This window comes from Phyllostomus hastatus, unplaced genomic scaffold (assembly GCF_019186645.2).
Source record: "Phyllostomus hastatus isolate PE091 unplaced genomic scaffold, TTU_PhHast_1.1 phas_contig_5, whole genome shotgun sequence".
NCBI classification, from domain to species: Eukaryota; Metazoa; Chordata; class Mammalia; order Chiroptera; family Phyllostomidae; genus Phyllostomus; species Phyllostomus hastatus.
In genome coordinates, this window is record NW_025333897.1 from 4,003,160 (window position 1) to 4,018,032 (window position 14,873).

The 14,873-nt window shown below is 41.6% G+C and overlaps 1 protein-coding gene across 1 annotated transcript in view; it reads left to right on the top strand.

The window, feature by feature from the left end:
• The window catches only part of WDR88 (WD repeat domain 88), a 41,580-nt gene that overhangs the window by 19,115 nt on the left and 7,592 nt on the right, over nt 1-14,873 (top strand). Inside the window, exons 5-9 of the mRNA XM_045846647.1 lie at nt 1,261-1,399; nt 1,729-1,858; nt 4,449-4,636; nt 6,407-6,489; nt 7,980-8,048. Of these exons, the coding sequence (XP_045702603.1) occupies nt 1,261-1,399; nt 1,729-1,858; nt 4,449-4,636; nt 6,407-6,489; nt 7,980-8,048 (609 nt within the window). The remainder of the gene's footprint in view (nt 1-1,260; nt 1,400-1,728; nt 1,859-4,448; nt 4,637-6,406; nt 6,490-7,979; nt 8,049-14,873) is intronic.

The window sequence follows — 14,873 nt, forward strand, 5'->3', positions numbered from 1 at the left end:
TTGAGGCTGTTTTCAGTTTATTGTAAACAATGATACAACGAGGAAAGTTTGCATATAATTTTTATACATGTGCACCAATGTTTTTTGGATATATAGCTGGATTTTATTGCTAATTTGGTATTTGATCTTTAAGCATTTCCCCAAATGTTAATTTCTTCTCTTATAAATTTCCTGTTCCTGTTGGCCAGCTTTTCTATTTGGGATGCTTTCTTTTCTTTAAAAGAAAATTTTTAGTACTTTGATTTATTTTGGTTGCACAAGCCATCCATGCCACTTGCCACTTATAGGGCCGAGTTCATGATGCACTGCTGCTAGATAAGTTACTTCAAAACCTTGCAGCTTCAAACAACATGCATTTATTTCTCACACAGTTTCTGACGGTCAGAAATCTAGCAGCAGCTTAGCCGGGTGGTTGTGAGGTCACAGTGAAGCTGTCACCCGGGGCTACAGTTATCTGAAGTCTCAACCGGGGCTGAGGACCCGCTCCCAGGAGGTGTCATGCTGGCTTTTGGCAGGAGGCCTGTTCCTCTCCACATGGGTCTGTCCATGGGGTGCTTGAGTGTCCTCAGGACATGGCAGTTGACTCCCACAGAGCAAGTGACCCAAGAGAGAGCAGCGAGGCAGCCATAGTTTCTTTGAGGACTGTCACTTCTACCACATTCTGCTTACTTGAAGCAAGTTGCCAAGTCCAACTCACACTCAAGAGGCAGGGAACTAGGTTCCACCTTTGGGAGGGAGGACTGTCAAATAATTGGTGGGTACATTGTAAAACTGTCACCATGGTGATACTAGAATTCGTAACAGACACACAGATCCTCCTTTCCTAGAATGTTGAGCAGCTCGTTGTCCCCTTACTGTGGTTCGGTGCCAGCCTTCCCCAGGGGACTGTGAACTGCTCGAGGGCCTGGGGCTGCAGTGTCTCATCTATGGTGCCAGGTGATACCACTTACCTACCAGAATGAACATGAATGAAGCTGGCCATCGGTAGAACCTTGCTGCCAGGTCCGTGGGGTGCCCCTCTAATTCTTGTTCATCTATCCTGGACACACATTAATTAATTACACTTGTTACCAGAATAGATTAATTAAAACAAATAAATGTAAAAAATTCCATTTCTTATTTGCAGTAGCCCACTACAAGCACTCAAAGGCCACGTGTGGCCAGAGGCTAGGATATTGGACCATTTTCACCAACACAGAAAGCTCTACTGAACAGCTGGGCTAGAGCGAAAACAACCTTTTGATTGTTGCCCTATTTCAGTGGAAGATCAATCTTGAAAGCATCATATCCTCCTGTAAGCTTTCTCCCGATGGTAAATATGTGGCCTCAGGCTTGGATGTGGATCATGGAATCTGTATAACAGACGCAAAGGATGCCACAACTGTGTCACTTGTCAGGGGTGAGTTTGCATGGCCAGGAGCTGTGAGGTATCTCGGCCCCTCTCATGGCCCCTGGCGTGCTGTGGGGCATTACCCATTCAAGGGTGAATCCCCATCAGACTGGGAGCACTGCTGGGACAGGGAGTGGGTCTACCGTGCTCCTTGTTCAAAGCCTGACACAGGTGGTACACACTCAGGAATATGTGAGTGAACAGATCCCAGAGAAAACTGGAACTGTGTTTCTGGAATATTGTCACTGTGTGGGGAGAAGTTTGAGCCTCTGGGCTGCGTGAAGCACATGACTTGGAATGAGGAATGTGCATAACAAGATCCTTTCCCTCTGCCTCAGATCATCACAAAAAACCAGTCACGGCTTGCTGCTTTGACCCTGATAGCCAGAAGGTGGCTTCCGTCTCGTTGGACAAGAGCATCAAGATCTGGGATGTTACATCCCAGGCCACAGTGCTCACCATCACCCAGTGAGGAGGGGCCCCAGGAGGCTGGGCAGTATCCTGTAGCAGAGAGGTGGGTGGGAGTCTCCATTCATGCTGGATATAGCTTGCACGCTTTCAGCCCGTGAGCCACCATCCATGTTGGGAATCTCCAACTTGGCTGCGGGTGCTACAAGGAGGTTTGAGAGGGAGAAGGGAAAGAAGAAGGGCAGAATAGGGAGACTGCCAGCTGTGTGCATCTGTTTCCATGTGAGCTAACACAATCTCAAAGGACTTTGGAGCTTGCAAGGAGTAAACATAAACCCTTTGTTATATTTATATATTTATATATTTATATATTTATAGACGTAAATCTAGAAAACTCAAGATGAGAAGGAAAGTCAACTGTACTTACCCATACTTTTACTTATTATGCTCTGTCCTCCTTTCTGGTGGTTCAAGTTTTCTTCTTTTACTGCTTTTTTTTCTCTGTTCAGGAAAACTTCCCTTAGCCACTCTTTTGGGTAGTTGTGAGGGCTATAAAGACTCTTAGTTTTCCTTCATCTGAAAATGTCTTGATTCCTCCCGCCATTCCTAAGGATAATTTTATTGGATATAGAAATCTGGGTTGACAGGTGTTTTCTCTCAGCACTTGAAAACTGTCACGTCACTTTCTCTGGCCTCCATGGTTTCTGATGAGAAATCCATTGGCATTCAAACTGTTTTTCCCTTACAGGTGGTGTTATTTCTCTCTTGATGCTTTCAAGATTTTTCTTTGTCTTCTGTTTTCAGAAGTTTAATTATGATGTGTCTGGGTATAGCTTTCTTTGAGTTTTCCTATTTGGAATTATAAAGGTTTTTGTCTTTTGCCAAATTTGGTAAAATTTCAGACATCATTTGTTTGATTACTTTTCACCCCACTCTTTCCTTTCCTTCTGGAGCTCCGATGAAATGCATGCTTGGATATTTTGTTATAATCCCGCAAGTTTCTGAGGCTCTCAGCGTTTTTTTCAGTTGACTTTTTGGATAGGTTCATTTATATTGTCTGACTTCATAGTCACTAATGCTTTCTTTTATCCTCCCCCTGAGTTTTTTTTATTTTGGTTACTGTAGCTTTCAGTTCTGAAATTTCCACCTGATCATTCTTTATATCTTCTACTTTCTTGTTTACTGAGGATTTCTATCTTTTTGTTTGTTTCAAGCATGATTATAATTGTTCATTAGAGCATTTTAGTGATGGCCACTTAAAAATCCTTGTTGGACAATTCTCAGATCTATGTTATCTCAGTGTAGGCATCTGTCGATTCTCTTCCTCATTTACACTGAGATTTTTCTGACTCTTAGTGTGATGACTGATTTTTAGTTGAATCCTGGACATTTTCGGTATTACATCGTGAGAGTCTGTCTTGCTTAAACCTTCCACTTCAGCAGGCCACCTCATTACAGCCTGGCAAGCATGGAGGTCTAAGCTCCCCTCTTGGCTTTTCTCTCAGGGGTGGGGATGGAACTGCAGTCTATTCCAATCTATTTGGCTGCACTAAGGTGGATATTGTCTAAAGGTGCTCTGTTTTGTTAGGCTCTCCCTTTGGCTGGGGAGAACGAGTTTACTTGGTGGTCTATTTTTTGTGTTCCCTATAATGGTGTTTTTTTAAAAAGGAAACTGCTTACAAGCTTCTAGTACCCAGTCCAGGATATATGAAGCACAAAGAAAACCCTACAGACCCACAGCATGCTATCCTTGGGTCCCGAGAGCCCTACCTAATCTGCCTTCTTTTCTCCAACTTTCATAGTCTTCCATTTGCTTATAAACACCCGGGTTGTTAGCTGTAATTAGCAGGAGGAATGGAGAGAAGTGCATTGACTCCGTCTTGTCCAGAAGTGCATGTGCAACACAAGCACTTCCCCCAACGTTTCTACTAAGAAAAATGGCCTTTATAGGAAGAAGTAGAATTTATTTGAAATGAGAACCCCTCCTGGAAAATAGACACGGCCCTGGTTTCTACACCAGTGACAGTGTGTGGATGCTGGAGTGGTTCTCAGGCATTCCAACAGGCACAGAGGTTTGGAAGGTTCTACCCTGGAAACCCCTGGGAAGTTGACTTTTTTGCCTTTGATTTTGCTCAGTTTGTGCATTTCAAAGAACTAAAATAGTGTCCAAAACTCTGATGTGAGCTCTAGAAAACAGTTTTGTCCAAACTTTTCCTCAGGTAAAATGGTTGATTTTATGAATCAGACTGCTCAGGAGATGCTTATTTATGTTTATAGGTTTGCTTGAAAACTCTGTTTATAACAGGAGATGAGAATCATGGGAAAAATACTTTGAAGATCACAAACAAACAAAAAAAGCAGTAAAATGGTGACAGATTTTTTTTCTTTTCCAAAACATATTACAATGTACCAAAGAGCCCCCTACGACAAAGAGTTACTCAGTACAAAATGTCAGTATCGCCATGATTGAGAAATCCTGGAATAGTGTGGCGCAGTCAGAGCAACTACTGACTGGACCATGGTGGGCAGTGACTGAAGGAGCTCCAGTGCCCTCTCCCTTCATGCCCCCCCTCCGCCCCCGCCATAGGTGTGTCTTTGGGTTTCCCAGGAGCACAGAGCTAGCATATGCACCCTCCCACCTCTGTTTCAGGGCACACAGCAATGCAATCTCAAACTGCTGCTTTACCTTCAGTGGCCATTTCCTGTGTACAAGCTCTTGGGATAAAACCTTAAAAATATGGAATGTCCATACAGGGGAGTTTCGAAACCGTGGAGCCTGTGTGACTCTGATGCAGGGCCACGAAGGTTGTGTGAGTTCCTGCCGCTTTGCCAGAGACAGTGAGTAATGAACACATAAAAAGATTCTGCACCCATAGAAGCGCTGGGGCAGAGCTCCTCATGTTTCATTCACATGGACTTTTCTTAGAACAGAGAGATGATTTTCAGTATTGCTGGCCATGAGGGTGGACTTACCTTCTACAAGAACAAAAAAGCCAGGAGGAAGATTCATAGGCACAAGTTTGTAAGTGATGGAAACTCAACTCAATGTGGTTTAAGCAACAAAAGAACAAAAGAAATTCATTAACTCCTGTGATGGGAAAGCCCAGGAGAAGGTCTCGCTTTAGGTTTGGTTGGGTCCAGACACTCAGACAATGCTCTTGGGGGGCCAACTCTTCTACTCTGCCCCTCAGATCAGCTTCTTTCTTGTACTGGTATTTCTCTCCAAGTAGGCAAAATAGCTTCAGGTGGTTCAGGACAACCGCGGTTCTGGCTGCTGACAATCCTGGGGAAAGAAGCTCCTTCTGACAGTGCCCGTACAAGTCCCATGGAAGACTCCCATTGACTCCACTTGGGTCACATGCCCATCTCTGAACCAATTGCTTTAGCAGGTTTAGCAAGTACACTGATTGGCCAGGTGTGACTGACTTGCCCACCCCAGAGTTACAGGTTAGGGTCAGTACACTCTGAACCAGAGGGGCTGATACTGGGTGAGAGAAACTGGTAGGCTAATTCCAGATGAAGGGGCATGGATATGAGCAGAGTCAATGACAGCAAGCTGCCATGGTAGCAACCCAGTGGGGAAAGTGGCCGTTCCCGATACCCAGGAGCCAAAACTTACACTCCTCCATCCTCATGGAGTGTGTGTGTGGGGCACCCAGCCAACACACACACACAATCAGGGTCTGACTTGAGAAATGCAAGGGTTTTTCTAAATAACTTTCCCTTTTCAGAAGCAGCCTCTGTGTAAGTCAGCCCCCACTATGAGGCACCCCACCAGTTTCTGTCCTTGGCTTTATTGGGTTCAGAATTGCACACAGTTGTTGCTCTTTGTGGATTCCATATTTGTAAATTTGCCTACTAGCTAAAATTTATTTGCAACTCTAAAGTCAATACTCATGGCACTTTTGTGGCCACTCGTGGATGTGTGAAATGCGGCAAAAATTTGAGTTAGTCCATGCACACGTTTCCAGCTCAAGTTGAGCAAGGTGACTCACTACTTTCTTGTTTCATCTCTTATCATAAAGTGTACTTTCTGTGGCCTATTTAGTGCCACATTTTGCAGTCTGAGCTTTTAGCTGGTGACTTTGCTGTTTAAGATGGAGCTCTAGCATAATGTCGAAGCACTGTGCAGCATTCGTAAGTGCAAGAAGGGTGTGATGTGCTTTACGGGGGAAACACACATTAAAGAAGCTTTTTTCAAGCATGAGTTATAGTGTTAATGGCCATGAATTCAATTTTTAATGAATGAACAATTTACACCAGGTGAGGTGTCTTTAAACGGGAACAGATATAAAACAAAGTTATGTATGGATTGGTTAAGAAAATGTGACCAGAGGCTCACAGGAACCTAACCCCGTATTTTCCTAAGGAGCAGTGGTTCAGTATTTGCTAATTCTGTATTTGTGATGACTTGACAGAATATAACTACCATTAATAATGAGAATCGACTGTACTGGAGGTGGGTGAGCCACCAAGAAGGAATTAGAGTGTCCTCAGAGTGAGCGCGAGGCATCTCACTAATGCAGCCTCAGTCTGCTTTGACCTCACCACGGGAGGAAGCAGTTGGCTGGGGAAGATGAACCTTGGGACTTTCATTTTGTATTGCAGCATCTTTTCTCGCGTCTGGAGGTTTTGACAAGACCGTGGCTATTTGGGATGTAGGAGAAGGCTACCGGAAGCTCTCCTTGAAGGTACCAATGCCAGCATCAGATAATTCATTGGAGCTTCATTCCTTAGTCATTCCATGCCAGGTGCTGGGTGCTGGGTGCTGGGGAGACAGCAGACTTATATGTCACCCATGGAGCTGACACCTCTGTGGGGAAGGACAAACAAGTCCCCAATAGTGATGAGTGATGAGAAACCACAACAGGAACTTCGGGGACTAATCCACAGTCGGTGGGAAGGGAGGACCTCATGGAGAAGGTGGCCTCTGAGCTGAGAAAACGATGATAAGGAAGGACTGGATGAGTGAGCATCTTGGAGGGGGGGGGGCATTCCAGGCAGATGGAACAACAAATGCAAAAACTCAGAGACGGGAAAGTGTCTAGGAACCGCAGAAATTACTGTGCAGGAGGCCAAATGCCGTAATGGGACATGCAGAGAAAGCTGTGGGGCTCCAAAATGGAAGGTGTCAATTCAGCACTTCTGGTTGTAAGTTAGAGAAGACTTCACTCAAAGCAGTGCTCTAATAAGGGGATGGATTTGCAAACACGGCCAGCATCCAGCGGTCAGGCAGTCCCAGGACTGGCTCCTTCAGTGTCTCTGTCCCGGGTGCCCCCGCCTCAGGATTTCTGCAGACTCCCTGATCCTGTGATTGCCAGGCCACCTTTGGCTGGGAATGCCTGCATCCATGAGTCTTTGTCTCTCTGTTCCCTGTGACCCAAATGTAGATGATTCCCCTTGCTCACCACAGCACTCAGGCTCTGAGGGCTGGTCTGTCTGAGCTCTCTTCTCTGAGAGTTTGGAGAGGCAAACATAGCAAATAAACAGTTTAAAACTGAATATTTAACCTCTCTGTGCTTTACATTAAGTCCCTTTGTCCTTCTATTAGTTTGTTTTACTCACTTTTCTTCTCCTCTCTCCCCTCTCTCTATTCTTCCACCCTCAAATTTCTGTCCTTTTGTTCAAAGTTTAACCTTCTCTCTGGTTCTCTGTCCTCCTACCAAACCATGTTGCCTCACTGTCCACCCCTTCCCATGAGGGAAAGCCCAAAGAACTATAAGGATTCTGTATTAAGTGTCTGACCCAGCAATGTTATCTATCACCCTTGAGCTCCTTTGTATCTGAGGAGAACAATCCCCCATTTGCTAAAGGAGCAGTGGGTAGGTTTGTAGTCATGTGAAGCCAAGAGCCCCCTCCCCAAATGGACCTCTGAGTAGTATTTCCTAGAACAAAGGAAGCAAGCAAAAACCTGCAAGAGGTGCTCTGGTACCAGCTGGGAATGCAATAATTCTTTCCCCATACTACAGTTTAAAACCACACACAGTGCCAGACATACATGTGTATCACAAGCCTTTACATTGTCTATTCCACCTAAATGTCCTCGGTGAAATGAGAGGCACAGTTAGTTACTCTTAAATGTAACCAACATTGGGTCCTTCATGTTTCTGTTGTTTTTGTTTTCATCTTTCTTACAAAAGCTTTTCCTCTAGGTCCTTGTTAAAATTCTCTTTTGCTTCAGGGCCATGAGGACTGGGTGATGGATGTTGCCATTAGCAACAACAAGAAATGGGTCCTGTCTGCTTCAAAGGTAAAAGTGGCCAACCTTGGAGTAACGTAAAATCTCTGTTGCCTTTGTGAGAATTCGTGATAACAGGAGTGCTATTGTCAAGTAAAATTCTTGGGCAGACTCAGTGTGAGGGCCACACCTGGCCAGGCCATCCCCATCCAGGGAGCTGCCTGTACGTGGAAGGCAGGTGTCTCCGTCTGCTCATGTGAGGAGTTGCCAGGTATTTCTGTGTCTGAACCATGGACATTTGAGTTTTGCTGGAGCAAGGGCCTAGCCAGACTGGTGAGTGATAAAGCCAACCAGGGGCCTTGGAGGGGAAAGCATTAGCTTGTAGACAAGCATCAGAGACCATCCTGAGGTCACAGATGGGTCTTCCCTCTCTACCTCACTACATCCGGGGATTCCCATTCCAACGGCACATAACGGCTAGCCCAGGATATCCCAAGGGCTGTCCTCCAGGTGTGAGTTACAGAGAAGTGGGGAGTCACCTGGCCCCCCACCTTTATTAGAGCCATGTCATTCTGTAGCCTGGGAGTTTCTCAATCTATGAGACTGTGGGCAAGACTCTGCCTTCCATGACCAACTTGTTAGGGAGCCAACCCAGGATACCACCACACCTGACAGAAAAACTGTAGTAAATAATACAGAATAAAAATAATATGCCTATATGTTCTTATTTTAATATAAAAGTGTAGAAAATGATTATGTTAATTATGTCTCAGTAAAGCTGGAAAAGAACAAAGTAAAAATACAAAACAAAATATGAAAATTGAGAGTTTGTTTAAAGTTATATTTTATTCTTTTTCTTTTACTTTTTTGTTATATAAATGCTGTTATTTAAACAAAACAACAATAGGACTATTTAACAGCAGCAATTAGTGGTAATTTAATAGTAGGACTAATTAAACAAATATATTTAAGAAAAATATAAAAATATTTTATAATGTTTCTTTTTATTCTCTGATACAATTTATTTAGACTTTAAAATAATCTTTACTGTATATTTAAAATTTTTAGGCTATATCATTGTATCTTCTTAAGATACATAAATGTAGGACTTTATTAAAAAGAGAATATAAATATAATAGGACTGGTTAATTAGATATCACTTGCATTTATTTATATATTATTCCAGCTTTATTGAGACATAGTTGACATCTAACATCATATAAGTTTAAGGTATACAACCTGTTGATTTGATGCACTATTGTATTGCCAACTGATTACCACCGCAGTATTCGCTCACACCTCCATCATGTCATAGAATTCCCACTTCTTTTTTGTGGTGAGAAAATTTATAATCTATATTCTTATGAAGTTTCAATCACATAATACAACATTATTAACTAAGGTCAACACGCTGTACATTAGATCACTCAAAATTACTCATTTTGTAACAGGAGGTCGGCACCCTTTGACCAGCATCTCCCCATTTCTCCCGTCCCCCACTCTTGGTAAACCCTGCTATTTGTTTCCATGAATTTGGTGTTTAAAGATTTCAGTCTAAGTGAGATGACCCAGTGTTTGTCTTTCTCAGTCTGACTTATTTCACTTACCATTATGCCCTCAAGTTCTGTTTATGTTGCTGCAAATGGCAGCATTTCCTTCTTTCTCTTGGTTAAATAATATTCCATTGTGTATACACATCACATCTTCTTTATCCATTCACCCTCTGACAAACACTGAAGTTGTTTCCACATCCCACTACTGTGAATCTTGAATAATGCAGTGAATGTGGGAGTGCAGATATCACTTTGGGGTCTTGTTTTCATTGCCTTTGGATATATACCAAGAAGAGAGATTGCTGGGTCATATGGTAATTCCATTTTAAATTTTTCAAGGAATCTCCACAGTGTTTTCCATAGTGGCTGTATCAGTTTACATTTCTACCAATAGTACACAAAAGTTCCCTTTTCTTCGCATCCTCACCAACACTTTCCTCTTGTCATTTTGGTGATAGCCTTTCTAACAGGTGTGAGGTAATGATATCTCATTGGGGTTTTTATTTGCATTTCTCTGATTATTAGTAATACTGAGCATCTTTTTTATGTACCTGTTGGCCATTTGTACCTCTTCTTTGGAGAAATGTCTATTCAGTTCCACCACCCATTTTTCAATTGTAATTTTTTTCTTACTGAGTTGTATGAGTTCTTTATATATTTTGGATATTAACCCCTTATCAGATATATGATTTGCAAATATTTTCTCCCATTCCATAGGCCTCCTTATCATTTTGTTTCTTTTACTATGCAGAAGATTTTTAGTTTGATATAGTCCCACTTACTCATTTTCACTTTTGTTTCTTGTGCTTTTGGTGCTATATCTGAAAAATCATTGCCAAGACCAATGTCCATGAGTTTTCCCCTATGTTTTCTTCTAGGAGTTTTACAATATTGGGTCTTAGGTTTTTTAAGTTAATTTTTGTGAGTGGTGTGAGATAGGGGTCCCATTTTACTTTTCTGTGTGAGGTTATCCAGTTTTCCCAACACCATTTAAAGAATGAAGAAACTAACCTTTCCCCATTAAATATTCTTGGCTCACTTCTCAAATATTAGTTGACTGGATATGTGATTGTTTATTTCTGGGTTCTCTATTTTTATGCTTGTACCTCACTATTTTGATTACTATAGCTTTGTAGTATAGTTTGAAATCAGAAAGTATGGTGTCTCCAGCTTTGTTCTTCTTTTTCAGGATTGTTTTGCCTATTCGGCATCTTTTGTGGTTCCACAAAATTGTAGAGTTGTTTTTTCTAATTTTATAAAAAATGTTGAAATTTTGATAGAGATTTCATTAAATACATAGATGTCTCTGTCAATTCTTTTGATCTAGGAACACAGAATATCTTTTCATTTCTTTGTGCTTTCTTGAAGTTCTTTTATCAAAACCTTACAGTTTTCAGTATATAGATTTTGCACTTTCTGGTTAAAATTATTCCTAAGTACTTTATTATTTTGATGCAATCATGAATGGGATTGTTTTCTTTTTCCTTTTTTCATTATTCATATATAAAAACACAAGTGACTAAAAAAACAAAGTGTGTTCATTGGGATGGATAGCACTCATTTTGAATCAGGGTGCTTTTAGTGATGCTTCCTGCTCAGGGAGCATCCTCTGTAACCCTTGCTTTTCCTCCTGGAGGCTGACAGAGGACAGTGGACAGAGAACAAGACTACCATTTGTGCGTGGCTAAAGACGGTGGTGATCTTATAGCATTTCACACCTGTGAAGTAGGAATTGCAGTTCTGCACCAGGCACTTCTAGTGTTTCCTCTTCCCTTCTGGAGAGGGATAAAAGAGATCCTTATCGAGAGGCATGTTGTTGTGGGAGCTTGGCACTGCTGGAAAGTCTACAATTGATTTCTGTATGTTGATTTTGTATCCTGCAACTTTACTGACTTTGTTGATTACTTCTAACAGTTTTTCAGGGTGTCTTTTTTATTTCCTAAATATAACATTATGTCATCTGTAAACAAAGACAACTTGATTTCTTTCCTTCCACTTTGATTGCCTTTTATTTCTTTTTCTTGTCTGATTGCTCTGATGAGAACTTTCAGTATGATGTTAAATAGGAGGGCTTGCTTAGGATAAAAATAACCTTTAATTTTTATTATTTTTATTATTTTATTTTTAATGCATTTTATTGATTATGCTAGTACAGTTGTCCCATTCTCCCTCCTTTATTCCCTTCCACCCTGCACACCCCATCCCATCTGCATTCCTCTCTTTTAGTTCATGTCCGTGGGTCATACACATAAGTTCTTTGGCTTCTATATTTCCTATACTATTCTTAACCTCCCCCGTCTATCTTCTACCTACCATTTATGCTACTTATTATCTGTATCTTTTCCTTCTCTCTTTTCCTCCCACTCCCCCACTGATAACCCTCCACATGATCTCCATTTCTGGGATTCTATTCCTGTTCTAGCTGTTTGCTTAGTTTGTTTTTGTTGTTGTTTTTAGGTTCGGTTGTTAATAGCTGTGAGTTTGTTGTCATTTTACTGTTCATATCTTTTATCTTCTTTTTCTTAGATAAGTTTCTTTAACATTTTATATAATAAGGGCTTGATGAACTACTTTAACTTGACCTTATCTGCAAAGCACTTTATCTGTCTTTCCATTCTAAATGCTAGCTTTGCTGGATAGAGTAATATTGGATGTAGGTCCTTGCCTTTCATGACTTGGAATACTTCTTTCCAGCCCCTTCTTGCCTGTAAGATTTCTTTTGAGAAATCAGCTGATAGTCTAGAGAAGTGGGAACTCCTCTGTAGGTAACTCTCTTTTTCTCTTGCCGCTTTTAAGGTTCTCTCCTTTTCTTTAATCTTGGCTAATGTAATTACGATGTACCTTGGTGTGTTCCTTCTTGGGTCCAACTTCTTTGGGACTCTGTGAGCTTCCTGGACTTCCTAGAATCTATTTCTTTTGCCAGATTGGAGAAGTTCTCTTTCATTATTTGTTCAAATAAGTTTTCAGTTTCTTGGTCTTCCTCTTCCCCTTCTGGCACCCCTATGTTTCAGATGTTGTACTGTAAAGATTTCCTGGAGGTCCCTAAACCTCTCCTCAATTTTTGAATTCTTGCTTCTTCATTCTGTTCTGGTTGAATGTTTCCTTCTTCCTTCTGCTCCAAACCATTTATCTGAGTCCTGCTTTCCTTCCCTTTACTGTTGGTTCCCTGTAGATTTTTCTTTATTTCACATAATGCAACCTTCATTGCTGTCTGGGTCTTTTTTATGCTGTTGAAGTATCCACTGAGTTCCTGGAGCGTCTTGATAACCAGTATTTTGAAATGTGTATCTGATAGGTTGGCTACTTCTTCATGGCTTAGTTGTGTTTTTGTTTTTTTTTTTCTGGAGCTTTGATCTGTTCTTATATTTGGGCCTTTTTTTTTTCTCTGTGCACCTGTTCTGTAGTAAGGGGCAGAGCCTTAGGTGTTCACCAGTGCAGGGCAACCCACCTGGCTGCCTTATTATGCTCTATGTAGGGGAGGAGCCGGAGAGGGAACAATGGTACCTGCTCTGCTCTCTGCTGGATTTCAGTCACATCCGCTGCTACCCACAAGCAAATTTGGCCCTTCTGGTGCTAATTCCTGTGTGGGTGGGCTTGTGTACATTCTAGGACCCTGTGAGTCTCTCCAACAAGCTCTGCTTGTGAAGCTGGGAGTTTCTCCTTCTGCCTCAACCCCATAGGTGTTTTCAGTCAGAGGTTTGAAGCTTTATTTCCCCACACTGAGACCCTGGGTTGTGTGGTCTGTCTTGCTCCTCAGTTGTTCCTCCCAGTTTATCTGCACATGAATCTGGGACTGCCCGGCCTTCCAGCTGCTGCCTTACTGTGGGTCCTCTCTGCCCAGCTGCCATGGTCCACCCCTCCTACCAGTCTGGATGAATTTTTCTTCTTTAACTCCTTGGTTGTCAGACTTCTGTATAGTTCAATTTTCTGGCAGTTCTGGTTGTTTTTTGTTTTTTAATTTGTAGTTGTCCTTCGTTTGGTTGTGCGAGGAGGCACAGCGTGTCTACCTGCACCTCCATCTTGGCCAGAAGTATGATAAACCTTTAACTAAGAAAGTTATAGGTGGGGAATGATAACTACCCACCATGACCTGCCCAGTTAGGAATCTGTGATCAGATTACCCTGTGAAGTTACTATTGGTCACTTGAGCTTGTCAGATTTATTACAAAATCCTTTTTTGTTCACAGACTAAAACCTTTTATTATTAAAGACCCATCATCACAGTTAAGCAAATCACATTCCTTTTTAGGAGTGTTGTGTGCATGTTATGCAGGGCATTTAACAGTAAGATCTCTTCATTTACTTTGGTAGGAAGGTAATAGACTCAATGGAATTTGCCAAAGTTTACATTTGCATTGTCTGCTAAATATGTGAACGTCTAGTTTGTGTTTGGATAAGATGTCAACATACCTTTGTTTTAAGTTCTCCGCAGTTTCATTAAAATTTTCACAGAAATCAAGAAGATGATTTGAAACTCCAACTTTTATTTTTTTAAAAAGACTTCATTTATTTATTCTTAGAGAGAGGGAAGAGAAAGAGAGGGAGAGAAACATCAACCAGTTGCCTCTTGCACACCCTTAACTGGGGACCTAGCCTGCAACCCAGGCATGTGCCCTGACTAGGAATCAAACCAGCAACATTTTGATTTATAGACCGGCACTCAATCCACTGCGACACACCAGACAGGGCAGAAACTCCAACTTTTAAATCAAAGTATCTAAGAGCTAGGAGGAACATTTTTGTTGTTGTTGTTGCCATAATTGGACAAATCACTTGATATACTATAGAAAGTATCATATTGGTAAAATCTGACAGCTCTACACTGCAGTGGGCCAGCACATACTCATATGTAACCAAACTTTCCCCTTTTGTTCTCCTACAGGACATTTAGCTGCAGCTGCTGAATCAGGAAATGTAACATTACTTAATGTATTGGATTTTATTGCTGCTATAATAAATCACCATAGACTTTACCACTCAAACAATGTAAAGTTAATAGCTTACAGTTCTGTAAAATAGAAATGTGGCAAATTCTCACTGGATTGAAATCAAAGTGTCAACAACTCTGTATTCCCTTCTGAAAGCTCTAGGGGATAATCCATTTTCTTGCCCTTTCCAGCTTGCAGAAACCGCCCACGTATCTTGGCACAGGGCCCTGTCTTCCATCTTCAAAGCCAGCAACATAGCATCTCTCTGTACCTTTCTTCCATCGTCACATGGTCCTCTGACGGAATGCTCTACTTTTATGGTCATTGTGGTTATGTTGGACTCACTTGGCTAATTCAGAATAATCTCCCCATTCTAAAATAGCTAATTAGTGAACTTAATTAACTTGTAGCCCTGA